The 26,812-nt window shown below is 44.4% G+C and overlaps 2 protein-coding genes and 2 long non-coding RNA genes across 5 annotated transcripts in view; 2 read left to right on the forward strand and 2 right to left on the reverse strand.

Annotated features, from left to right (window-relative positions):
* The window catches only part of LOC135378483 (uncharacterized), a 48,235-nt gene that overhangs the window by 6,673 nt on the left and 14,750 nt on the right, over nucleotides 1–26,812 (forward strand). The window contains exon 2 of the long non-coding RNA XR_010418410.1: nucleotides 25,646–25,748. This is a non-coding gene — a long non-coding RNA (uncharacterized LOC135378483). The remainder of the gene's footprint in view (nucleotides 1–25,645; nucleotides 25,749–26,812) is intronic.
* On the reverse strand, nucleotides 1,731–2,986 carry LOC135366710 (uncharacterized). Its single transcript, XR_010414270.1, has 3 exons — nucleotides 2,780–2,986; nucleotides 1,898–2,312; nucleotides 1,731–1,776 (listed from the first exon to the last, which is right to left on the reverse strand). It is a non-coding gene; the product is annotated as an uncharacterized LOC135366710 (long non-coding RNA).
* LOC135366715 (uncharacterized) lies at nucleotides 11,869–16,792 on the reverse strand. Of its 2 annotated transcripts, none has more exons than XM_064599558.1 (10): nucleotides 16,431–16,792; nucleotides 15,939–16,042; nucleotides 15,469–15,730; nucleotides 15,066–15,133; nucleotides 14,906–14,992; nucleotides 14,602–14,679; nucleotides 14,150–14,335; nucleotides 13,907–14,035; nucleotides 12,130–12,349; nucleotides 11,869–11,986 (listed from the first exon to the last, which is right to left on the reverse strand). In XM_064599558.1, the coding sequence occupies exons 1-10, from the start codon at nucleotides 16,609–16,611 to the stop codon at nucleotides 11,874–11,876; spliced, it is 1,428 nt and encodes a 475-aa protein (XP_064455628.1). In that variant the 5' UTR covers nucleotides 16,612–16,792; the 3' UTR covers nucleotides 11,869–11,873. The 2 variants fall into 2 exon arrangements, with proteins under 2 accessions (XP_064455628.1, XP_064455620.1); XM_064599550.1 differs by having other exon boundaries at nucleotides 13,907–14,038; nucleotides 16,431–16,789.
* LOC135378482 (uncharacterized) lies at nucleotides 17,013–23,245 on the forward strand. Its single transcript, XM_064611535.1, has 4 exons — nucleotides 17,013–18,663; nucleotides 18,818–19,075; nucleotides 19,700–19,960; nucleotides 21,296–23,245. The coding sequence occupies exons 1-4, from the start codon at nucleotides 17,169–17,171 to the stop codon at nucleotides 22,078–22,080; spliced, it is 2,799 nt and encodes a 932-aa protein (XP_064467605.1). The 5' UTR covers nucleotides 17,013–17,168; the 3' UTR covers nucleotides 22,081–23,245.

A 26,812-nucleotide genomic window follows, 5' to 3' on the forward strand; every position in this document is an offset into this window, starting at 1 on the left:
CTGGTGATATCCAAAATAAGTTGCAGATGTCTCAGACATCTCAACGTCCACCGGATATCTGTGGGGTATCCATGGCTTGGTCCAAATTAGGTCGCTAACATCCCGGACATTGTAACGTTCTTTCAATATCCAGAGGACATCCGAAGTTCATGTCATCACAAAACACATTTTGGTGCACTGTACAGATTTAGAAACTGCTTTTGGAGAATAGAACGAGACCAGTGCATGGCGGATGAAGCTTTGGCAGCTTTGCTTAACAAAGCTTTCTTTTGCAGCATGTGTGCTCCAATGACGCGTGCTTTTTAACAACTGTCAACAGTTGTCACCTATTTAAATAAGATGATGTTGAAGGCGCAATCCTTACTTGTCACTGAGAACCTTTGCTCTTGCGAATCACAAACAGCTAAAAAAAAAAAGACGCAGCAAGTCAACATAAGCAAATAAAATAAAAACTGGTCCATCACTGTAATTTCATTTAAGATATATTCTATGACAAATAACTGATGCTGCATATCGTCCTCTAATGTCGTATGTCGGGGCTCGACTACACTAGTGTATATTAGCATAAATTGTGAATCACACACGTAACATGAAAAACGGTTACGTGTGTGATTCCCTCTTCGCGGGCTCCTTGACAGTGTTTCTCTTTTTTTTCCCCTTTTCGACATAAATTGTGAGGTAAATTTCACACTGCACATGGTAATGTGTGTCGACGTAGTACACAGCGTCATGAGTAGAGCGTGAACTTTTGGAGAAATAATTTCTCTTAAATTGGCAGGGTAAAAATCGGGTACGAAACATGCTCTAAATTAATGCAAATTCAGGTGGAAAAACTTCAAGTATGCTAAATCCTGGAGTACAAACAGCCACTGTCCAGGGGTAATGCGCTGTGATGCACTACGCAGCATCACTTCAAACACCAACGTGGTAGAACCTGGAATCATACTTCTGGAGCTGTTGAGAGCACAGTGCTGGCTGCAATCAGATGCTGTTACCACATACTGTGTCATCACAAGTGGTCCTCCAACGGTGGCTGTTTATATCCTGTTCCGCTCGAGTTTTACTGTAAGCAAAATCTAGGTAATTCAAAGTATTGTGTTTCGAGATTTTAGAAAAGTGCGATGACCTTAAACACGGAGTAGCTTTGGTGATGTTGTCTCAATTTCGTTTGAAAAGCCCAAATTGAAAGGTTAATTAAATTTTGCAGGTATACTTAATTGGTCGTCTCACAGATGGATGGTATCATACAGAAAGCTCCCGCCTAGTCGTATAAAGCCAAAGGAAAAAGCGGTAGCCAAGCAGTTGCTGGTCATTTTCTTAAAAATCCCCAGTCAACCACGAAATGTAGAATCAACGTTGAAATAACATTGCAAATCTACAACACCATCGTAGAATCTGCGATAGCGTGCAGCCTAGATTCCACGTAGGAAATGGCCGGTCAAAAACACGTAGAATCTACTATAATTTTATAACGCTATTTGTACGTTGACTGTTGTTTTTTCTACGTTGACTATTGCTACCTATTCCATACGCTACTCGACTTCTGCTCGGGCAAAAGTGCAGGTATCCCGAAACCTAACTGTGTCCAAATACAATAGTACAAATGTGTAATAATTAATATTCAATAAGATAATGAGGGGCATGACCGTTTATGTGCTTGTTTATTAAAATCTTAAATCAAGTAGTGAAACATGTACAAAAAAAAGAATCAGTGATAATGGTCATAATAATAATAATCGCATGGATGGTCGCTACGCCTCTTCGCAACGGTCATCTCTGAAAGATAACCAATAACATAGATCGTTCCATCTGGTGGGATAGCAGCTCAAACACTACCATAAATAGACGTCAAAAACAGACACTCTACAACCACTGGGAACACGTGCATGACACCTACCGCAGTAACTTTCGGAGTATAGATGGTGTGATGCGGAAGCAGCCTAATCACTGGCATGTCCAAGCGATGTTTTCGTCTTCTGGTTTATGCCCCGCTCTTCATTGTTGTAGAGAGACACCAGGTCCTTTACACATGCATGACATGCTATCGGTGTGACGAAATCACATGCAGTTCAAGCTCTCTGACAACTGTAACAGAAGCTATTAGTTCATACAAAACAACAAATGGCGACACTAGCTGACTCAACAACCAGATTAGCTGTTACACAAAAAACAAGGAACCTTGGAGAGCAGCGCAGTCAGATGTGGAAAGGCAACTCATTTCCTTTGCAGCCAATCTTATCTCTACTATCAGACTGCTCATAGAATAGGTCACCGCTGCTTTCACCACTCCCAGATCAAGATATCACGAGCACCTATAAAATAGTGCATGAATCGAAGAGATGTGAACAAAGATATCTACATTTTGCAACTTGTAACATCTGAAATAACTGCGCTACGTACTGTTTGAACGTACGACTTCAACAATGGAGTAGAACTCCGTTGCAAACTGATGTCGCACTGGGAAGGCATTTACAGCAGCCATAAACCAGACAGCATTAAACCTTACCCCAGTAGGATATCATCAGAACATATTTAATAAACATTCGGATACATCAAACTACGTACATATCACACACGCACACCACACACAGTCCCACGGTTCGCATAAATTTGTCAGTGATACGCAACCAGATTCTGCAGGTACAGAAAACGACACAAAGCTGTTTACTTCGGATACTAAACTGTTATGCACCACACTTCTACCACATGTGCTCGCTGAGAAAACAAGAACGCACATATATATATCTTAAGTGAGGCAAAATGAAGAAAGAAAACTCACCTGTGAAACTTGAAGGCGGAGAACAAAGGAACGCTGCCTCTCGCACACTACGGCATTCGCTGCTACGCTCAACATAGTTGTTCACCGCATTGGCCAGTACTGCCCCCGATGCTCCAGATATTGCAGTACAAAATACGCATGATGCTGACGTTCCCAAGACCTTTTCTTGTGACAAAATGAATGTCCATCCTACCGAACTGCCACGACGACGCGCCTCGTCATTCGCCGCCCTCGACTATTTGAGACGGCGGTTTGAGAATGTCGATGACGATGAGGCAGACGTAGTTGAGCTCGGCTCGCGCTTGTTGGGAAATTGATTTCTTGTTATATCCCTCAACCTCCGTGACCGATCATTATAATGGCGTGGAAAAGGTAAAATATGTTTTTTTTTTGTTTACTGAATACGTGCGATTCGTGATGAGTCGTTTGCAAATATGGGTAAAAAAGTATAATGCTATGAGGGTATAAAATAAATAAATAGTATTAGTAATGGCAGAATGAGTGATATAAGTACCACGTCATACAAGCCTTACTCTACACGCGAACGGCACAATGGAACGTAAAAATAAAATACAGTGCGAAACAATTGGGTGCACACTGAAAAAGGGACGGGTTTCCATTCGTGATAAAGGTTGACAATATGTTGAAGGTACAATGTAGAACCAACGCAACTATTTGCTGCGTATAACTAGAGTTGATTCTTTCATGAAAAATCGACGTTTTTCTTTACGTTCATAATCCACCATTGACCAGGTACAGTTGAAACACTGTGGGTTCAACGTTATCATTCTACATTCAACACTGTTCAACATTACACAACGTAGATTCTACGTTCCACCAACAGTCAGTGTTGACTGGGTCTGTAATGTATATGAAAAACACCCTTCAGCAGCACATCATTTTGCATTTGACTCATTGCATTTCTAGTCATCTATGTGAGTATTTTTGTCCATCGATTGTAATACGTGCTGCAGACCACCTGATGCAGTCACCACGACAACATTGAGTTCCTTCATATATAGTATTGCGTGAGTGTACAGTATGCTGCACATCCACATATGTTTGTATTAAAATATAGTCGGGGTGGACCTTACACGTATATGTTATCTTGGAGGATTCCTGAGTTCCTGTTCGTAGGCTTTACAATAACCCGCGAAGTACAAGATACCAAAGAGTTCACATTGTAAGGAGGTTAAAACACACAATAAATATTCTTTGCCGGTACACAGTTGCAGTGGCCTCTACGCACTCTACAACCACTAAGTATCTCATGCACAAAATTTTTAAAAGCAAAATATGTACGATATTCGTAATCTCCCGTATATATCCAAATATCCGTGACAGACGTCACAGGGACTTTCAGTGGATTTACAAACAGGGCAGAAATGCTAGTCGCTGGGATATCGCATGGGTGTAAAGCGTATCTGTGGCAAACTCCAGTGGATATCCAAACGTTCCGCGTGAGATACCTTACGGACATTTGCTGAATGTATCTGGCTTGCTGGGGAGGACGGATACTACGACCATCCAGACAGGACTGACTAACCGCCGGTGAGCGTACTCTTTCCAACTCTAACCCTCAGCCTTCCCCTAGTGCCCAGGCTCTCTTGAAACACAGAAAACTAACCGATAAGTCTATACGGTATTGCCCTCATCGTTAAACTGTACAACTCCACAAGCAACACAACACAATTCCAGAGGACTTGCTATCAACTTTAAACCTACCTTCCCCCTCAATAATGCAGAGTTCGAGGCAACTCGTTACTGTAACGAAGTTCTTTTGGTAACTTGTAACTTAACTCGGTACTTATCCGCAGTGGTAACTTTCAGAGAAACTCGTTCCTTTTTCAGGTAACATTGCCAAAGTAACTTAAGTTCCAAGTTACTTTTAACTCTGTTTTCACTCACGTCCACATATTTTCTTGCTTTCTCTCCGGTTCCTTCATGGCATTTTTTGCCATAAAACGTGATATTCAATCAATGACAGTATTTTATTCAGGAAGTAAGAACTGCTGCCATTGAAATGAACCTGAACTATTGTGCACCCACAGGGAGTAAGATGCAAAGCGTTCGAGTAGACCTCTACCAGAGAAACGTCATCATGACATCGGTAGACGGACGGAAACCGAAACAAATTGGAAGGAGAGGGTTGGGTTCACGAACGGGCACTTGTACGCTGCCTCCCGTTGAAAGAAAAGCAGGACCGAAGGTGAGGCAGGACCATATCGTAATCACCTCAAGAACGTGGCTCTCGTGCGCGACCTTGTTCACCTCTATCGTCGAGCGCAGTTCAATTCTACCAAATTCGTGGTGCTGTCGAACGCTATGATGTCATCTGTTTACAAACAGGGAGATGTCTGTTGTTGGACATAAACGAAAACGATCTAAGCGTGTTGCACTCCTCCGCAGGCAACTCAAGGTCTAACACAACTGCTCACAAGCGCGGCACCTGCGTAATGCTATTTTGTGTCCGAAGTTACTTGGAAGTAACTCGTTCTTTTTGTTAAGTAACCCAGCAACTGCGAGTTACATTTCAGGCTGAGGAACTTCGTTATTAACTTAGTTACATTTTGCACACGGTAACTTAACTTGTAACCAGTTCTTTTTGATGGGTAACTTCTCAATCTATGCAAAAATGAACACAAAGATAAGTGGGACGACATTCTCAACAATACCTCCACCGCGTTAGTCGATGTTTTATTATCCCATTATGATGACGCTATCAGCCAATTTTCTCAGGAAGCTAAACTTATCCGCTATAAAACCGCTCTTGACGACAACCATCACTCAGATTCAGCACGCTTCGCTAAGAACAGGGAAGAAGCCGTGCACTGCAGTAAACGTAAGAAGCTCGCCAGGGACGAAGTTAGCTAGGATGCCCCTACTGGGTTTGGACCCCCTGCTGCAACACCGTAGTATTTCCGACTTTCAAAAACGTAATGATTTGGATATAAAAAAAGCAGATAGAGGTGGTGCAATTGTGGTAATGGACAAAACGGATTATATTAACGGGGGCATTCGGCAGATATCTTGCACATCATTTTACAAAGTCCTCGAAGCTCACCCTACGGAACAGATGCTTGAAAGATCTGAGAACGAATATTTACGCCCTAGAGATTCCGTGCCAGGCAGATATTGCATGCTCTCCAAGATCCATAAACATGGGAACCCAGGGCGCCCGATAGTTTCGTGCAACGGTACGGCTACCGAAAACATTTCCAGCTTTGTAGACTACCTTCTCAAAGATATATTTAAAATCTCCCATCCTACATTAAAGATACAAATCACTTCCTTGAAATATTAAGTCAGTGTCAACCTCCTCCTTCAAGTTTGCGGCTCACGCTAGACGTTGCTTCCCTCTATACCAATATCCCCCACGAAGATGGCATTGCTGCAGCTCAAAGGGCGTTTTTTAAAAGTATTCGGACAACCTACGGACTCCAAGCATTACCTAGCCTTCAATAGTTGCCAGCCGCGGCACCCTAAACTTGTAGCGCCATTATCATCGTCAGCGCGCAGCCTGCGCGAGAAATAAAGCGGCGCTCGTTCAGTTGCTCTCTGACGAGCATCCAGCGAACAGCTGTCCTGGTCTCTCCCTCGTCTAGGAACAACTGGTGACCCGAGCTACGAACACCTCAGTTTCGTAAACAATTAGGCCTTTTACCATCCCTAGTTTTGCAACAGCTTCACCGGCATGGTGCTGAGCACCTCATCCTGGAAGCCTCCCGGCCCAACGACATCCTGGGTTCTGGCAACAGCCGACCATTCAACTGCGACTCGTCTCCTTCGGACCGTCTGATCCACACGCCATGACCTGGTCACATTTCCAAAGGCTTCCTCTGCTCGACCACAGGTGTACTGCAGACGCCATATTGCAAAGCATGTTCTTCTGGCACACACGCGCTTCACAGATGGAGCCGCTTTCACTCCTGCCGCATCTCGGCACTCTTCACCGCACCCAACGCCTTTCACTGCCGGCCGCGACACTCGAGCCTTGCGCTCACCTGCCGGTCGTGGCAGTGGCGGAAGCGGACGCCACGGCACGCTTCAGCCGGTGTCTCGGCGTCTCACCACGGCTCGCATAGCCTCGCCTCACTCAATTAACCTGGGACTCTCGAGCTTCGGCTCCCGCGCCGGTCGCGGCACCCCAGGACCACGACACCGAGCGCCTCACTCTCTCCCGGTCGTCTCTACCTGACGTATCGTTGTTCCCGTCCTCACCATCTTAAGTGCACCTCACCATCCCAAAAAGTGCATTAATCAATAATGGTCGTAAACCACAATATCATGCAGCTCCGAAACGAGGAAGTCACAAAAAGTCACGCCGTAACTAGCATTACGAAAATTGTCCCAAAAAGGTGCAGTAGTCAATGATGGTCGTAACTCACCATATACAGCTTCGACATGAGGAAGTCCCGAAAAGTCACTCCATAGCCAGCTTTACGAAAATTGTCCCAAAAGGGTGTAGTATTCAATAATCGCCGTAAACCACCATACCATGCAGCGCCGACATGAGGAAATCACAAAAAAATTGCGGCATAACAAGCATTACGAAAATTGTCCCAAAAAGGTGTAGCAGTCATTAATGGTCGAACTCACCATATCATACAGCTCCGGCATGAGGAAGTCCCAAGGCGTCACGCCGTAACCAGCAATACAAAAATTGTCCCAAAAAGGTGTAGTAGTCAATAATGGTAGTAAACCACGATACCATACAGCTCCGACATGAGGAAGTCCCAAAAAGTCACGCTGTAACGAGCATTACGAAAATTGTCCCGGAAAGGTGTAGCAGTCAATGATCGTCATAAACCGCATTACCATACAGCTCCGACATGAGGAAGCCACAAAAAGTCACTCCTTAACGAGCATTACGAAAATCGTCCCAAAAAGGTGTAGCAGTCAATAATGGTGATAAACCACGATATTATACATGTCCGACATGACGAAGTCCCAAAAAGTCACGCCGTAGCCAGCTTTACGAAAAGTATCCCAAAAAGGTGTAGTAGTCAATAATGGTGGTAAATAACCGCGCCACACAGGCGTGACATGACGAAATCACAAACAGTCACGCCACACCCCGTATCACAAAAGTCGTTCGAAAATGGTGCAATTATCAGTTATGCTCGTAAACCACCGTACCATCACGCTGGAAATGGCATCACGAAAATTATCCCAAAAAGGTAGAGTAGTCAATAATAGTCGTAGACCGGCATACCATACAGCTCTAACATGAGGAAGTCCCAAAAAGTCACGCCATAGCCTGCTCCAGATCATTGTCCGAAAAAGGTGTAGTTGTGAATAATGATTGTATGACACCACACCATATGGCTCCGACACGAGGAAGTGGCAAAAGGGCACGCCGCAGTCGCACTCGGCATCACCAAAGTCCTCCCAAAACGGTGTAGTAGTAGTCAATAATGGCCCTAAACAACCATATCATACAGCTCTGACATGAAGATGTCCCAAAAAGTCACGCCATAAGCGGTTTCGCCAAAATTGTGGCAAAAAGGTTTTGTAGTCAATATTGGTCGTAAATGACCGTTCCATACAGCTGCGACACGGTGAGGCTCTAGAAGGTCACGCTATGACGAAAACTGTCACAAACAGCTGCCATAACCCACAACACTGAGTATATGTCATGTCATGCAACTCTGACATACGTGACTCAAAAAAAGTTGAGTTCCACGCAGTAGACCGCACCACCTATGTCGCAAAGTGTCTACTATCCCAAGCATTTATATAGGATTAATTTGAGTGGCACCTGGTTTATTTTGTATGGCAACTGGATTAATTAGTTTGCCACTGGGATTAATCTAGCTGGCACTTGGATTAAAATCGCCGGGAAAACCTGTAGTTGAGGACGCAATAAGGAAGGCTGCAGGGCAGGATCGCAAAGCTCTGTTTCAAAACCACAACCGCAAATCAGACAGTGGTTCCGTTACCCTCATTTTGACATTCAATGGTGGTGTTTAAAATATCAACAGTGTTGTACTTAATCGCCACCACAGTATTCTTCCTCATTCAGAGCGCGTGGGACAAATCTTCCTGGAACCCCGACGTGTGACCTATAGGCGCATGCAAAACCTCCATGATAATCTAGTCAGCTCCAAGGTCAACCGACGAGCTAGTCCGAGAACATGCTGCCATCCGTGCGATGGCCGAAGATGCCAAATATGTAAACCAATGCAAAGTGCCCACGTGCTTAAGAGCGCAAATTCTAGTTTTTTCGTCAAAATTCGTGTTGACTTTGGCTGTAATTCAACCAAAGTCATTTACGCCATTCGTCGGCCCAGGACGCATACTAAGGGTCGATTCATACGATGCAACTTTTTGCTACAACTCTGTTCCCGCTAGAGTTGCGCGCAACCGAAGTTGCACCAAAAATGTCCCTTTCATACGGCGAGCAACTCTGAATGCCGTAGTTGCCACTGAGCTCGCCAGATGGCGCGAAAAAACGTCATTGTCATTATTTTCGTCCAATCCCAATGCGACTTCCGCTCGTTACGACTTCAATCCGTTGCAGGTTTGATAATTTTGCATAATTTACACTGGTCAGTGATAATTTTATCGTCTCGCGTACTGCCGCTGCAATAACTGACACATGGAAGTCTTCCCGATTGGTCGCGCTTGCAAGGCGGAGCCGTGTGATTGACAGGTTGCAGCTAGAGTTGCAGGAGAAATCGCTCGTGAAGCGATCGGCTGTGCAACTCCTGCAACTCGAGTTGCGCAACCAAAGCTTCGCGTTCACACGGTGCAACTTGTTGGCGCAACCTAGTTGCGCGCAACTAGAGGTGCATCGTGTGAATCGACCCTAACCCCTCTGAATATAGTCCAATTGCCGGGAGTAGACATCTTTAATAGTTTGAAACGCACCGGCTTTCAACAAACATAACAAAATACAGTTAACGTTTCGGGTCCCATTCGAGTCCCATCATCAGAATGACGCTGTCCTGGTCGTCACCGGGTATTTACGTAGAAGAGCATTCTGGGAGGGGGCCTGGTTGTGGATTGATAGCTTCTTTTGTTTTCTTTATGTGCCATGACTCCACTGTCTCCTCACCCCCCATTTGTTCTCTTTCGCCAGAATGCATGGGTTGTCCAGGTCTAACACATGCCCTGTTTTGCGCGCGTGTTCTCACAGTTCTGTTGGGTTTGTTGCTAATTTCTCGATATCTTTCTTGTGTTCATTCATTCTTGTTCGTGTTTTCCTTCCTGTTTCTCTGATGTACACGGCAGGGCAATCTTGACAAGATACCTTGTATACAATGCCTCGTTCTTCCGGTGGCGTTCTGTCCTTGGGGTGGCTTAGTACGTTCCTCAGTGTTGTCGTGGGCTTAAATGCAGTTTTAATGTTCACCTGGGAAAGCACCCGTCTAATTGGTTTTGACACACCCTTCAGGTAGGGGATGGTAACGTACATGGGTCTTTCTTGACTACTTTCCGCCTGTTCCGGGCTTGTATTCATCATTCGGCGGTATGTATCACAGATAAACTGCACGGGGTATGCCCTTCTTCGTGGATCCGCTTTGGCCTTTGTTATTTCTTCATGTCTTGTCTGATGATCTGAAGGAATTTCATGGCACGTGAAAGCAAGGAACGAACAACCGATCGCTTGTGTTCAAGAGGGTGCCCCGAACCATAATGCAGGACATGACCTGTGTCGCACGGTTTTCTGTAAACCGAGATCTTCAAGTTTCCGCACGGGTCTCTTTGCACGAGGACATCCAAGAAGGCGATCTTTTTCTCTTTCTCCTCCTCGCACGTGAACTGGGTGTAAGGATGAATGCTATTCAGTTTGTCAAAGAATGCGTTGGAGAAATTATTCTTAATAATCACAAATGCGTCGTCAACATAACGGCTGTAAAAGGTGATGAATTGTCCTGCGTCCTCTAAGGCCTTGTCTTCGACAAACTCCATGACTAAGTTGGCAATGGTCGTTGAAATTGGGCTGCCCATGGGACATCCGCCGGTTTGTTTAAAGAACCTGTTCTTGAATTGGAAGAAGGTTTGTACGAGGCATAACTTTAAAAGTTCTCAAAAGGTCAGTGCTCAAGCTCAACTCAAAAGGTCAGTGCGGTCTTTTAAGTCAACGTCAGCTCTCACCTTCGTTCAAACTACGGACAGAGTTACGTCAATGGGCACGTTTGTGAACAGGGAGATGACATCAAAAGACATCATGACGTCGCCATCGTCTATGCGGACGTCACGGATGAGCTCACAAAATTCCGCAGAGTTCTTCACCGACCGGTCGTTCTTGTACATTAGAGGTGCCAACAGTTCAGCCAGGAATTTAGACACGTTGTAGGACGGTGCACCTAAGAAGGACACAATGGGGCGCAGAGGACAACTGTTCTTATGAACTTTCGGTAGGCCATATATCTTCGGTGTCGCTCCGTCGTAGGTGAAAAGTTTCCAGTACAGACTGTCCGTAATTAGTTTCTTAGTTCTGAGTTTCCTGAGCGCGGCAACAATCTTTCTCTCAGATGCAGCTGTTGGGTCACACGATAGTTCGGTGAAATGGGAGCCGTCTTGAAGCATGGCCTCCATCTTGCTGTCGTAATCGTCACGATTCAGTATCACAGTCGCTTTGCCTTTATCGGTGGGCAAAATAACAATTGTATCGTCGTTGCGAAGGTCTTTTAGAGCATTCTGTTCAGCTTTTGTGATGTTTTTAGGCGGAAGGTTTGCGTTCTGTAGTATTCCGATTACTTTGTTCCTCGCCGCTATGGCTGCTGTTTTATCTTTGACTTGTCGCAGTCTGTCTTCAACTTCCCACACAATCTCGCTAACAGGTATGCTTCGGGGAATGATGGCCCCTACTGGAAATTCCGATATAATTTTTTCCAATATAACGTCATATCGTATTCTTGGTCCCGGTATGGGATACATGCATATCTGCCATATCGGTATAACTGCTGTATCAGCATACATGCCATATCGGAATACCAGCCATATTGGTTTTGTGGAATATGGGGCACCTGTAACCACGGAACCACAGCACACTAGCTAGCGTGTCAAACACATTCACATGTGTGACACTTATCTGTGCTTGTCGAAATGAGCAGACATAGCAAAAACATTCTTTTACTTGCTTTTATTTTTTCCTGTTTATATCAGACAGAAGGTTTCTTATATGGAATGTTACTTGCTTGAAGCGCTCCTCCTTCTCATGTGACCCAGTCCGCTTCAAATACTCCCAGAACGCATCTGAAATAAATGATGTAATCTATCAATTCTGATAGCCTGTACACAAAGCAAGGTGAGAAAGCACAGATCTTAGGAGTTACCTCGAACCCGGTGTACAGAATAGTGTAAAAAAAGTGAACAGAGGCTGCCTCTGTGGAACTTACTTCCTAGCGCATCCATCTTCTTCGGTGTGAGACGTTTTTTGCCAACTGCTCCACTCTTCGCGTATCGGCGACATGCCTCCCCCGTCACACTGCGTTCCGAAAGTTCCTCCCCAGTCCACAGGAGCCTCGCAACCTCCCGACAGAAGAGTGAATCCTTGGCAGCTCCCAGTGCCCACTCGAGCCTTTCCTTGTTCACCGTTATGTTGTCTTCAAGGGCAACCTATCACAGAGAACAAAGCACAAGGTTGGACCTGGAGCCACAGATAAGGTACATAAAAAATAAAAAAAAATATCCAGCTTGCTCTCTGTAAACAAACAATAGTGAGCTGCGAATCCAGCTCATTCTCAATGGACAGTGATACAACTGGGTAATTCCATTTTAAATCGACCAAGGTCCGCCGATGACATTTTTTTATTTCAGTGAAAAAAAAAAAAGTTATAAATGACCTTGAGTGAAGACGAAATCAGGTTCCCAACGCGCGTTTCCCATTTCACAGGGCCTTCGATCACCCACCGATGACACTTAGTTGTAGACATGTCCACGTCGGCATTCTTATTTACGTGCAACCCTTTTATATGCTGTTGCGGGACCAACAGATGGCGTCTGCCTGCAGCAACTGAGAGCGGAATACTGACTCGCGATATGTAGCCGAGTATAACAACAACTGTTGCAGCAGTTTTGTTAATACTGCACAGGGTGTGTGCTTAAAAAAATTCTGTACTCGAAAGTACTAACAAGTGGCTCATTGCTGGAGGTGCAGTCTTTAATACAGCTGCAAAAACAAGTAACAAAAAAACTGTCCGGCTACATTGTATAGGTAGCATATGCATTCCCTGAGCCCCTTCATTATTTGGTCACTTAGAACGGATTTGGTCGATAAAGAAGAAGGTTGCACCACACCACACAAGGCGAGCCCTTGTCTTGAGAACGTGTCGTTCATTCTTTTTTATTAATATATGTCACAAGTACATGTCACGATAATCCCCACTGCAGAAAGGCATGATACCTATGCAGTGCGTTACTTCTTTTTGCTGCTGTAATAAAGATGGCACCTCCAGCAGTCAGCCACTCGCAGCGCTTCCCAAATTTAAATTTAATTAAAAAATTCACACCTTGTGCAGCATTCACAAAACTGTTTCAAAAGTTGTTCCTATACTGAGCTACATAGCGTCAGTCAGTACTCCACTTTCAGTCACTGCGGTATAATAGACGCCATCAATTGGTCTCACATCATCATGTAAAAGGGTTGCTCGTAAATAAGAATGCTGACACGGACGTGTTCACAACTAAGTGTCATCAGCGGGAATCAACGCAACATCAGAGAGGCCGAAGGCCCTGTGAAATGGGAAACGCGCAATGACATGCTACTCGATGGTGTGGTCGGAGTGAAGGCCGCAACGGGGAGACCTGGGCACAGAGAAAAATTTGCTGCGTTCACCGTACTAAAATAGTGCAACATACTTTTGCAGCTGGATTTAGAGGATACTTTGGCCTTTTAGTAACTCCAGAATTATTGGAACAAGTATTGCAAGGGCTGAGGTATGCCATACCAAACATCAGCAATTTTCTGCTTTCACCTAACTTTACTGACATCTCTTTCGCAACCATGCATTTTTCTATGTTGAACGGTTTCATTTATGAATATGTGACTTGTTGTCAAGGGGCTATCATCACTAGTAAATGTGCAATTTTTGTCATATCTGCTGACGGAATGGTGCCATAGTACCCCGAGGCAGACTGCTCAGCTGGTCATGGACTGATGGAAGAGCTACTAACCTCATCGCCATCAAAGTTCAGGCTTGGCCGTGTTGGCATGCTTTGTGCACACGACCGTCCCAAGAAAGGTCGCGATGCGGGCTTGGCTGCACGACTACGGTGGGGAGTTTGCGGCGTGGAGAGGTTCCTCTGCTGTAAAAAGAAAGTAACATCATAAGTAACTGCCCCCATGACATGTCACTAGCAGTCCAGTAGGACATGATTCAAAATGTTCTGCGCATACGCATACAAAGCATTACACACCTCATCAATGACGACTGTCTGCACTGGTGTGGTGGGCGGTGCGGTACCGAGCGCCATCTGTGGTGAAGTCGCACAAGCAACAATGGCGTCACTTGTTGGGTGTACAGTACAAGGCTCATCCTGGACATGGAGTGAAGCCTTGCTAACAGCTGCAGGCTCACAAACAGCTGTTGGAATTATCTCTTCCTGTAGATTTAAGCACATTTAATGTGAGGAGCCGACACTTTCAATGCAAATGTATTATGCTAATCAGTATAAGCAACTGTGAGTGGTGCGTTGTGTTAGCGATTAAGGAAAAAGGAAGACAAAGTGCATGATCCCCATAGGGGAAGTGTGACAGCTCCTGAGATTCTTTCTTTTTCTGTCGGCGTTTCGGCAATGGTTTGAAGCAATCAACATCGAACACCTGACTATGTTACTAACAATTTACAATGATGTTCGGAATGAATTACCTCCTCACAAGGGCCACCTTCTTCAGGAACGATAGGAGCATCTGATGCAAAGCTTCTGCACCTCTCAAACACATGTTCCTGAAAGACACGTAGTAAATAAATTCAGCTAGTTTACAGCATATTAGAAGATGACATAGTACTGTTAAGGAACACACTGAAACTGTGTCATTACATGGAGATGCAAAAAGAACATGAAAATAAAAAATTAGCAAGCACAGCATTGTTTATCATCACTGACAAATATTCAACAACGAAACATGCTTTCACCTAGCCTTCTCCCGTGCAAAGAAAAAAATGTATTTACATCTGGTGATCTACTGCTATCATTCAGTGGCTCCGCAGTTTGCGGGACAGGAAGCAGAGGTGGTCGCCCACGGATGTGCTCCACATGCTGCAAAATTACATATAACACGTGGGAGTGCTTTAGAAAATGGTAAAACAAACCACAGTGGCATTCAACTAACCATGCAATCACTTTTAGTGGACAGTGAATCCGCAGCAAGCGCAACATTCAAGGAGTTCGTCACTGTTGCTAAAAAATAAAAATAGAGAGAGAAAGCAAAGCCATGTGATACAAGCACAGTTAGATATTGCATCATAACAGTGAAAATTTTAGGTGGGATAGCTTGATACCAGGCCAACACAGAATGACACACATGTGCAAACACATCTGCAATAGCTAAAGCCAAGCAAAGGGCAAGCAAAATAATGATGCAAGCAAATGAGAGGCAAAGAGAATACACAGCAGCTAGCATTGCATGTGCCACCACCAAGAAAAGGGCCGGCACTGTGCGTCGTGGCATGCATTCCAGTGTTTTGTTACGTCTTCAGTGTCAACACTTTTGTGTCAAATGCTGTATACTGTACCATGCTTCTGAAGTAGAACCTGCTGTATCTGGCGGCAGAGTTTACGCTCAGCACTGAGCTCCTCTCTCAGACTGCGATTTTCCTGTTCAAGCTCGAGGCGCTTCTTCTTTTCATGAAGAAATACCTTGCGTGGAACAGTTTCTATGCTCTCACTCCCACCCTCAGCAGCATTTGCAAAATTCCTTTTCCTCATGATTTGGTTCAGCTGTTTGCCTTGGGCTTCCTCTCGCTTTTCCTTCAGGACTTTGGGATTTTTGGCAACCTAAATTAGGGTATTGAGCAACAAAAAATGTCTAACTATATATTATCACAGAAGACCAACGAGATACGTAGGTGCGACTTACATAAAGTAGGCTACATGACAAAAGAGATTTTAAGGTTTCGCATAGAATGTAATACTGTCGAAATGCAAGGCACAACTCAGGCTTCTCATAACTGAAAATAGGAAAGCAAGATAAAATTGTCCGTACCTTTGATGTCATCCCACTGGTTTGTGCGCATTCTGGAGGATCTATAATGTCAGGAATTCGCATCCGCTTGTTTGACATATCTTGAATAAGTTCACCCAGAGAGTCTGAAACGGGAAAATAAGAGCTTCAGGAATCGCGCCATTACAATTTCACGAAGGCTCCACGATCGCTTGGCCTACGTGTTCGTGAATAACAAGCGTCGAGTGAGGTCGACCCAAGCGCAATTGCTTGCAACTCTACGACAGCAGACGCACTTCGTTTACACGAGGGGTATGTGAACCCGAGCTTAAAGAAGGGATTTTGCGTACTATGTGACCAGCCTCACTAAGCTACATTCATGTACACAGTTAAGCGTCTTCAGTACTGTGATGTGATTTCGTCATACAACGCAGCTACTTTCATATGAAGCATTGCAAACGGCGTCCTTCCCCAGCATGAAAGCCTCTGAATTAAAACGCCGCGACTGGAATTTGCACAGAAGATGACACTTACTTCCAAGCAATTTGACCTTTGTATTGTAGTAGCCTTTCCCGTCGCCGGTCTTTGACTGCCAAAAAGCTTTCCTGGTGGTGCCTTGGTCGAAGTCATCAGTAGTTCGCGGGTTGAAATTCTTGATCAAATGGATCGGCAAGATGGCGTCTACCTCGTCTTCATACCGTACACACGCATACATGTCGCGCCAGACAAAAACAGAAACACTGCAGCACGAAAACCACAAAGACAAAACTGCGGAAAGCAAACCGGCAAACCCACGTGTTAAACCGTTGTTCACTGTCCGGCTATCACCCCACGGCTGTCATGTAACGTTGCCAGACGTGGTAAAAGCGTCACTGACGTTAGCGGGCTGTTACATGAGGCAGCTACTTCACAAATTTATCTTTCTTCGAAAGCTATAGCGACCTTTTACCACAACATAGGTGTAATACCTTTCTATTTGCTCTTGTATTTTTTAACGCTACGCGAGGATTATTATTATTATTTTTTTTGCATTTAATATTTCACAATGATTCGCAGATGGAAAACGAAACGACTCGGTTGGGATTTATAGTCGTCAACTGGCCAAGCCCAGTCAACGCACACTGTTATGCTAGGATGGCGCTATCATGCTTTGTTTAATTCCTGTTGTTGTCTGTGTTCGATAATATTGTTAACCGGCTGCTTTTACTACTGTTTGGCGATTTATCGTGGACAGCTAGTACAATAGCGGAACTGTATTCCACCTCTGGGAATATGCCTCCGAGACAGCGGAGACTCAAACAATATTTGCACAGAGATGTGGAATTTAAGGTTCCTAGACAAACTCGCTATTATCGACGAAACCGCATGGGAAGAGTCGACTCTGAAGGTGGTGAGCAGCACATTTTATCAACTCACTCAACTTCAACGACTGAATGTGTTCCTCGTGGACGTGAATCCCTGCAAGATGTGGCTGGTGTACAGCATCTCGAAGCGAGTTCCGACACCTACCAACTGCTTTGTGCAGGCTCTACCAACGAAGAGTACCCAGAGGATAGCGTAAACTCTCCGTGTTTTCGGACAAGTGGCGACTCGACAGAGGTGGTTGGCGAACATAACAGTGAAGTGCCCACGAGCGTAACAGCGCAAGAGCATCATCCCGAAATTGGTAGCCCTTCTTCCTGCTTCGAACATGATACTGTTCACGTCACTGATGATGAGAGCGACGCCATGCCCACTGTAACACCAGACAATGAAGAGGACGCTTGCAATTCGGAAATGGAAGATATTTTGTTGCTGTTAAGCGAGAGTGAAGAAGAAGATGCAGGTAGTCCTAGCAATGCTCACCAAAGACATGTACATTCTTCTAATACAAGTGAAAGTATGGATGAAGACCCGGAAGACCAGCTTCCGAGCGGTACACTGCCAGGGACTCAAACTACTGTAGCTGCTGCAATAATAATGATTATGGCATTTGTGGTTGGACATGGCCTTTCATGGGTTGCTTTGCAGGACTTGCTCACCATTATCAACACTTTGTTTGGCACAACCGTGGTACCACCAACACTATACCTGTTCAGAAAACTCTGGTGCAAGAAGAATGCATCACTTGTAACATATCACTACTATTGTGAATCATGTGAAGCACTTCTCAACAGTCAGTTCCGGTGTGACACATGCAGAAAGACATACAACCAGAAGCAGCTAAGGGCGTCTGGGTGCTTTTTTGTAATTGCCAAAATAGCCAAGCAGATAAAGCACCATATCGAACTGTCAAAAACAGAGCTAGTGACTAATCTACTGAAGCTATCATCTGAATTGCAGTTGGGAAATGATATCACTGACATTACAAGTGCAGCAGCGCACCGCAAGCTTCGAGACAATGGCACCTTGAAATCGACAGATCTCACAATAACGTTCAACACTGACGGCAGTCCACTTTACAAATCTTCAAAGACATCAATTTGGCCAATACAGTTCACCATAAATGAGCTGCCACCAAAATCTCGTTTCAAGAACCCAATCCTAGCCGGCCTCTGGTTCGGGAAAACACACCCGAATATGACCCTCTTTCTGAATGAGTTTGTGGATGAGCTGAACAACATGGAGCCTGTCACGTGGACTTGCAACACGGAAACCTACACATCACGAGTGTATGCTCTCTGCTGCTGCGTCGATGCACCTGCAAGGGCAGCTGTGCAAAATTTTGTCCTCTTTAATGGCTACTTTGGATGCCCATGGTGCCTGACAAAGGGAAAGTACACCCAAGGTGGGTACTGAAATGTCACTTAATTTGACTCTGATACACCGTTTCTGACAGGCCCACCTATTAAGGGTGTTTTACGTTGCCTCTTCCCTAGTGATAATTCAAAGCAAATTCCATGGCAAATTCGTAGCAAAAACCATATTTGTTCTTCCTCCAGGGAGCATGCGGTACTTGTATGATGATCGAGGTGCTGAAAGAACAGCAGACGGTGTGGCAAGAGATATGGGCCTCGCCCTCCAGTTCAAGACCACTGTCAATGGTGTAAAGGGGCCTTCAGCACTCCTCAACTTACATGCCTTTGACTCGGTGTGGGGCTACACTGTAGATTATATGCACTGCGTCCTGCAAGGTGTTGCCAGGCAGTTCGCTGAGCTTTGGTTTGCTTCATGCCACTCAGAAGAGCAGTTTTATATCGGTAAGTATATATTTCATGTCTGTAGTCTTAGGCCACAGGGTTTCAAGACACCAGGCACTATGCAGGTAATGAGAAGGGAATTGAGGATTGGCATTCAAAGTGCATGGACGGAAAGAGACTTTGGAAGGAAGAAAAAATCCACGTCCCAGGTACCAGCTAAAACGGCTGGTATCCTGACAGACGTCCTGGGTTTGTTTCATATCCTGTGTAGTCGCCACAACAAAGTGTATTCAGGTTGAAAAGACTATTAATAGCTTTGTTAATACCTACTTTGGTATATATAGCATGTAGTGATGCTGGTCACACTGTTACAATTTGCCTGAAGATAATTAGCTTAGTTTGCTTTGAATCACAACTAAAGCCGATAATTGTTACTTATGCTATTGTTGCTTGTTTATTGAAGATATTTGCACGTTAGTGCAAAGTTTTTTCTGTAGTAAACAGCGAGGACTTGCTGTTTGTATTGTTCAGGCTTGATTTATACTTTCTTACCTTTATTCATTATTCGTGTGCAAAAAGTGTATGGGTCTTGGAGGCACTTGCGTTTGAGTACGATACACTGTTTGAGCAGCAGGACACATTTTCATAGGGTGTCCCCTTGCCCTTTGGGATGTCATTTTCCAGGGAACCCTGCTGTCCTGAGCACTGTAGAAAGGCGGCTTCTCAGCATAAAACCACCTCATTGCTTCACACGTCTGCCCAGGACTATCACTGAGCGTGCCTTTTGGAAGGCAAGTGAGTGGCGTCTCTGGGTGCTCTTCTACAGTCTGCCTTGCACCCATGGCATACTCCCAGAAAGGTACTGGAGGCACTTTGCAAAACTTTCACATGCACTGCACATCCTCCTCGCTGAGAAGATCACACATCAGATGATACATAAAGCGGGTAAGGAGCTAATAATATTCTTATATATGCTATACAGGGTGTTTCACGACAATCCCCCGGCTGAATAATTAGTGGACAGGTGGCGCTATCAAAGAAATTTCCTTTTGGTAAAGATCCTTTGGACATCGACCATGAATTGAGTAATGAGCGGCTCATTTGCATACGCTCACTAATTAGATAAAGGTCTTAACTTTTACTTCGCACGCTTACGGAACCTCTGTTTTACGCATCAGGAACTTCAGTGAAAAATATTGCAAGAAAAAAACTGCATCAACACTTAGTGATTTTTTCAGGTAATTAATTGGTTTAGCTTTACACATTTCTTGCGCACAGCAGTGCACCAATGTGCTCTTTGGACAAGCTATCCAGATGTCAATTTCATGTTCATCTGCCTGGTTGACACACTGGGTTGACGGAAGATAAGGAACAGCCGCAAGACCACAGGAGAAGCTTTGATGTTCCCTCTCCTTTTCTATACTCTTAAAATGAACTTCACAACATAGCACGATCAGGGCCAACCATCATCCCCGATGGCAACGCACGTGCCTTGAGTTTGACAAGTACGGGAGGCGTGTGCCTATCTTTTTTAGTACCAATGATGCTGTACATAAGGACAAAAAGAAAGGCTCCGCCTCCCCTGTTCAACAAATTAGACGAGAATGTTGTCATTCGGGATAATGGTTGACTAGCAGCGTACTATGTGGTGTAGTTAATTTTTAAGAGTGTACCGACTAGTTCCCAGCGCTTGCGGCGCATTCGTAATCATTCATGATAACAGCACGCTATCTCACCTACGGAACGACAGAACTGGCTGTGCTGTGTCCTAGGCGCTTTGAGAAGGAACATCAAAACATCTCTTGTGGCTGTTCCTAATTTTCTGTCACCCCCGTGTGTCAACAGGCGGATGAACACGAAATTGACAGTCGGATAGCTGATCCAAAGTGCGCATTGGTGCACTGCTCCGTGCAAGAAATATGTAAACCAAAACAGATTAATTACTCGAAAAAATCACTATGTGACAATGCATTTTTTTTTTCCTTGGAATATTTTTCTCCAAAGGTCCCGATGCGTAAGACGGCAGTTCCATAAGCGTGCAAAGCGAAAGTTAAAAGTTAATATCTTTATCTAATTAGTGAGCGTATGCAAATGAGCCGCTCACTACGGAATTCATGGTCGACGTCCCAAGGATCTTTACCAAAAAGAAATTTCTTCGATAGTGCCACCTGTTCACGAATTATTCAGCCAGGGGATTTTCGTGAAACGCCCTGTATATATTACATTATATATGCTTGCTCAGTTATTGATTAGTTCTATAATTTTCTTTTGTTTTTCAAGAGCATCTCCTTGAACAGTTTGTGTCAAGAGCAGCTGCCCTTTATGGAGAGGGCTGTATGCGGTTCAACGTCCATCAGCTGCTCCATCTGCCCAAAGCAGCTCGACTGATGGGACCCCTTTGGGCACATTCAGCTTTTGTATTTGAAAGTGGTAATGGGACACTAGTGAAGCTCGTCACGGCATCAAAGGGCATTCCGCTGCAAATAGTGGAAAGGGTTGCTCTATCGCAAAAGCTCTATATGCACCTTGCGGCAAACATGCTCACCAGTCGTACAAAGGCTTTGTGTATGAGAATGCTGGGAGAAAAGAGGCTGCAAAGTGCTACTTACGTCGGAAACGTCTGCATGCTGGATAAGGAAAAGGCCACGTGCCTTACAGCTGCAGAGAAGGCTGAAATTGCAAAGGTGTGTGGCAGCTGCCCAGATGTAGCAAGTGAGTTCAAAAGGGTTGTGTACAATGACCAAGTGTATCATAGTACAGCTTATGCACGTGCTGTAAAAAGCAATTCTTCAGCTATAAGAACTGTGGAGGGGGAATATTACGTAGTTTCCCGGATAATTGCTGTAAATACCAGCTCTGGCCGGAAATGTGTACTGCTCTGCAAGGAAATAATAACCGTACATAGTGCCTTTCCAGACCACATCAGAGAGTGCTTTATAGATCCAGTGCCATCTGTGTTGGTCGTTGACATGCTGCGTGTTCAGAAACCCTGTGTGCTAATTAATTTTGCATTTGAAGAGAAGACTTTTGTTTGTGATCTGCCAAATGTTATTGAACGTGACTGATAACATTCAAAGCCACTCGGCACAACTTATATTAAGTAACGTGAGAGAACTGATGTTCTGCGGCTTGAACAACTGAGGCTTCTTCGTTATATTAAGTAACTTCAACCGTACCTCAGGTGTTTTCCTAATGAAGCAGTATCTGGGACGACATCCCCAGGGCTGCCGTCGTAAAGCTTCTCGCTTATCTCTTTTTTGCAAGATATTCTGTCACAAGTGTCGAATTCTCTCTTCATCTCCTGGTTAATAATATAATACAGCTTTTGCCGACCTTTAAAGGGAGACTCCGCAGCAAAAACGTGTTGAGGTAACAGTGAGACATCAATCCGTACCCTATGGTATTTCAGTCAATACAATTTCTCATCCCCATGTGGCGCAGATGATTAGAAAATGAATCTTTTCCTTCGAGTGATTAGGCGCTTCTCCACGGAAAAGCAGTCAAGCAACGCTGTGCTTCACCTCAACGGTATTCCTCGTGTACAGCTTTCTGTAGCTTTTGCTTTTACCACTGGCGAATATTTTAGAACGAAATCGAGGAAGCAGACGACTGGTCATCCATGCAACCCGAAGTTACAAAGCACGTGCTCGAAAAACAGCCAGTGGCCCACACAAGAGTATTGGTGACGTCACGCATGGTACAGGAGGTAGTAGAGGGTACCTGCAGAAGTTTCGGTTTCGTTTTGAGCTTCCTAGCTCTTTTGCTAACTAATGAGTCCCATATTGCCAAACCAACTGTATTTCTCATTATAAGAGTTTTGGATTGTCCCAGATTCTCCCTTTAAGGTTCTTGTTAAGGCTGTTGCAGAGTTACCTTTTTCATAATATTTCAAACATGAACTCATTCGTGCCTCTCACGTTACCATCACCCACTTTTTTTGGGAGCGTACGACTGTCGCTTTTGTTGCGTTTTAGAGTATATTGATATTTGTGATACTGATTTTACCTGTGCGCATTGTAGTACTTACTGCTTCCAACAAGTTTATATCCTATGTTATTATGACAGTTTTCATTATCATATATGCTTAGGTTCTATGTCATTACTACAAGTGCGCATTATTGAATCGTACCTCATATATTCCCAAGTGATATTTTTCTCATTGAGTGTAATTCGGACTGTGTGAACTTGAGTAAAACTGCTTTCAATAATGAATATGCCGGCTTCCATGTACTGCTGCAATTCCCTGCGATAAGGATGATGTGTCGATGACGACGCAATGCAACTCCTCAATTGAAGTGGCTAAATAAGTATTATTCATGCATTTTATGCACAATACATGTAGTAAAATATGCAGTTAGATGAAACATGAAACACTTCCGATTCATCTCAAACGAATAGCACAAGCTGTCTTAAATCATGTGATGCAATACCAAGGGGAAAATACGCATTTGCATGAAAATCCATACCCTGTATGTAAGTAATATTGGGGTCTGAGCGACAAATCATGGATGCACAAGAGGACAAAAATATATCGCCACAAACGTTCTCTTTTTGACAATCATTTTTTATTCGCAGCCTGAGGAATATTAATTATCAAGTACTGGTGTCGCTTTCAGCACAATTATTTTCCTGACAGCTTCAAGTCATATGCGCAGGCACGAAGAGTCCAGATTACATCCTATCTCCGCATACATGCACTTTGTGACAACCGTCTTTTTCATTCACAGTCTGAGGGGTACTGATTATATGGCACAATTTTTGCTTTCATCACCATTTCATTTCATCAATCGATTCACCACGTTGCTATGCACCCGCACCAGTATTATCGGTATTATCAACAGCCGATATGTTGCAATGTCATGCATATTATGAGCTTATGTATTGCAATATAGGTAATATCAAGGGCTGATATGTCACAGTGTCAGACATATCAGGAAGCATTATGTTGGAATATCGGTAATATCAGGAGATATGCTGCAATATCAGTAATATCAGGAGCTGATATGCTGCAATATCAGTGATATCAGGACACAATATGCTGTCATATCAGTAACATCAGGAGCCGATATGTTGCAATATCAGTAATATCAGGAGCCGATATGTTGCAATATCAGTAATATCAGGAGCCGATATGTTGCAATATCAGTAATATCAGGAGCCTATATGTTTCATATTGCTAATACCTGAAACAGATATATTTATACTTGGAGCTGATATGTTTCATATCAGTAACACCTGTTTTGATGGAGAAATCATATTGGATTTTCCAGTAGGGGCGTAGTTCATACCTTTAGTTAGCCACGGAGGTGTGGTCGTCGTCCAGTCGTTTGGAAGAGAGGTTGATCACAGTTGTATTGTCGTCCAGCCCGGAATATTTCGGGCAAAGCACACTAAGTCTGTGCTGGTGTGATGCTGATCGCCGTTTGTGTTCAAGAAGCTCCGCTTCCTTACGTGCGATGATAATCCTGCTGAAGTCGTCTATATCCAAAAACCGTTGAATGTTCCTTTCAGGGGCGTGAAGTTGTTTCCTCGTCTCGAAGATTATTTCTTTGTTTTCTTGAGTGCGGGCCCTCAGGCAATTCCTTTCGTAATATTTGGCCAGGCGTCGTCCGTATGCTGTGTCCACCAGTGGTTTGCAACGGAGAGCAGGAGGGACCACATGCTGGTTCAGACACACTTGGTTGAAGCGAAGATGGCACTGGAATCTGATCACTTTAGTCGCTAGGTTCAGGTATCGACGAGCAGCGGCTAGGGCAGCGTCTCCGTACGTCTCTCAAATGTATCTGAATATAGTCCAATTGCCGGGAGTAGACATCTTAAATAGTTTGAAACGCACCGGCTTTCAACAAACATAACAAAATACAGTTAACGTTTCGGGTCCCATTCGAATTCGTCCCTGTGCGCAAAACAGGGCATGTGTTAGACCTGGACAACCCATGCATTCTGGCGAAAGAGAACAAATGGGGGGTGAGGAGACAGCTGGAGTCATGGCACATAAAGAAAACAAAAGAAGCTATCAATCGACAACCAGGCCCCCTCCCAGAATGCTACGCTCCTCTTCTACGTAAATACCCGGTGACGACCAGGACAGCGTCATTCTAATGATGGGACTCGAATGGGACCCGAAACGTTAATTGTATTTTGTTATGTTTGTTGAAAGCCGGTGCGTTTCAAACTAACCCCTCTGTCCCCCACACCTTCCTGCTGTCCTCTCTCCATCTGTCCACGTCTGTACGCCGCTCATAGCCACAGTTGCTTCGCGGCGCTAACACGGAATTTAAAAAAAATCATTCATGCCATTCAGTGCAACGCGTGTCAAGCGCAATATGTAGGTCAAACCAAAACATCTTTTCGGGTCAGATTCAACAACCACCGTTCGGACGTTCACAAAATGTCAAATCCTCCTGTGACTCGTCATTTCAAACAGCCTGGTCATTCAATAAATCACGTCGCCCTTTTTATGCTTTAATCAAACCTTAGTTCAGATAGAGGCAGGGAACAACGCGAGTCTTACCTCATTTACAAATTTAAATCAATCATTAACGAAGATGCCGGTGTACTTTCAACAGTAAGGAATCTGGTCGCCTAGATGGGATGGACTTTCCTTTTTCCATTTTTTTTTCTTTTCAGCTAGGGCATAAGCACAGTTCACCCTGAGCTGGCTCCCAAAGACGAATGGCATCACCATCCGGACTTGACCTTGTGGACTGTTCCAGAATGTGACTCACCCAAGGTATACATAGACAGGTAGCAAAACTCCCATAGGGCGCTGCGTCTTGAGATAACGCCAACATAGAGACTGTCAGCGCCATCCATCCGTTGCGCGTACTACTACTTTTGTAAATAAGTGACGTCAGATATGACGTCAGCTGCATGAATAATAGGCAGTGCATAATTAGCCATGGCGCGTTTGCATTCGCGTACTTCGTTTGCGTTGTATTCCCTTCCCCTTTCCCTGACCGAACCATACTAATCACGCAGGGCAGCAATACCAGACGAGAACAGAGAAACATAAATCATATCAGACTTAATGGCACATATCAGTTCGAAATACATAGAGTTATCACAGGTTTTGACGAAGGGTACGTGATAACCACAAATAAAAAGGAAGTTTCACTTAATGCCCATTCCTCACCTAGACCTAAACGTACACGTAGTGATTAGCCGTTTGTATTTCTTCAGTGAGTGATCATAATAGGCCCGTTGCAAAAAACATGGCGTCGTTGGTGCACAGCTGATTCGCTAACAGTCACGCTATCATAGCCGGTCTTGCCATGACGAAACCTTTGTTTCGCGGGCCAGCTACACGGGATGCATAGCACTCATCTGTTCACACGTGTTAATCTTGGTCTACAGCTTCGAGATGTGAACGTCGCTTCCTGTTTAATCCAAAGCGTGTACGAACTCCGCATTACAATACACGGGCACACGGCACGGATGCAAGAGTACACGGACAAACGAACCTACTGCTACACATGCGCAGTGGAGCAGGATGCGGAAACGTACTGAGGTGGTAGATGATTTCGTATATATGTACTAGTGGGGCAACAGACAGCTTTTCCTATACTTAAATTATGAATAAACTATTAGTATACACGAGACCCATGCGCGCGTCGTAAATATTTTTGTTTACAACCGTACCTGTGCTATCAACACCCAGGATCGCTCAAGTAACGGAGATGACAGTGTTGCCGGGTAAGATTTGTTTTTTTTTTCCCTGCCTTCGCTACCTGTCTAAATCTACCTTGACTCACCGACGACCGCCACGTGGCGTACATGCACCGATTGTGACGTCAC

The sequence above is a fragment of the Ornithodoros turicata genome, chromosome 1 (genome assembly GCF_037126465.1).
Source record: "Ornithodoros turicata isolate Travis chromosome 1, ASM3712646v1, whole genome shotgun sequence".
In the NCBI taxonomy this organism is placed as follows: domain Eukaryota; kingdom Metazoa; phylum Arthropoda; class Arachnida; order Ixodida; family Argasidae; genus Ornithodoros; species Ornithodoros turicata.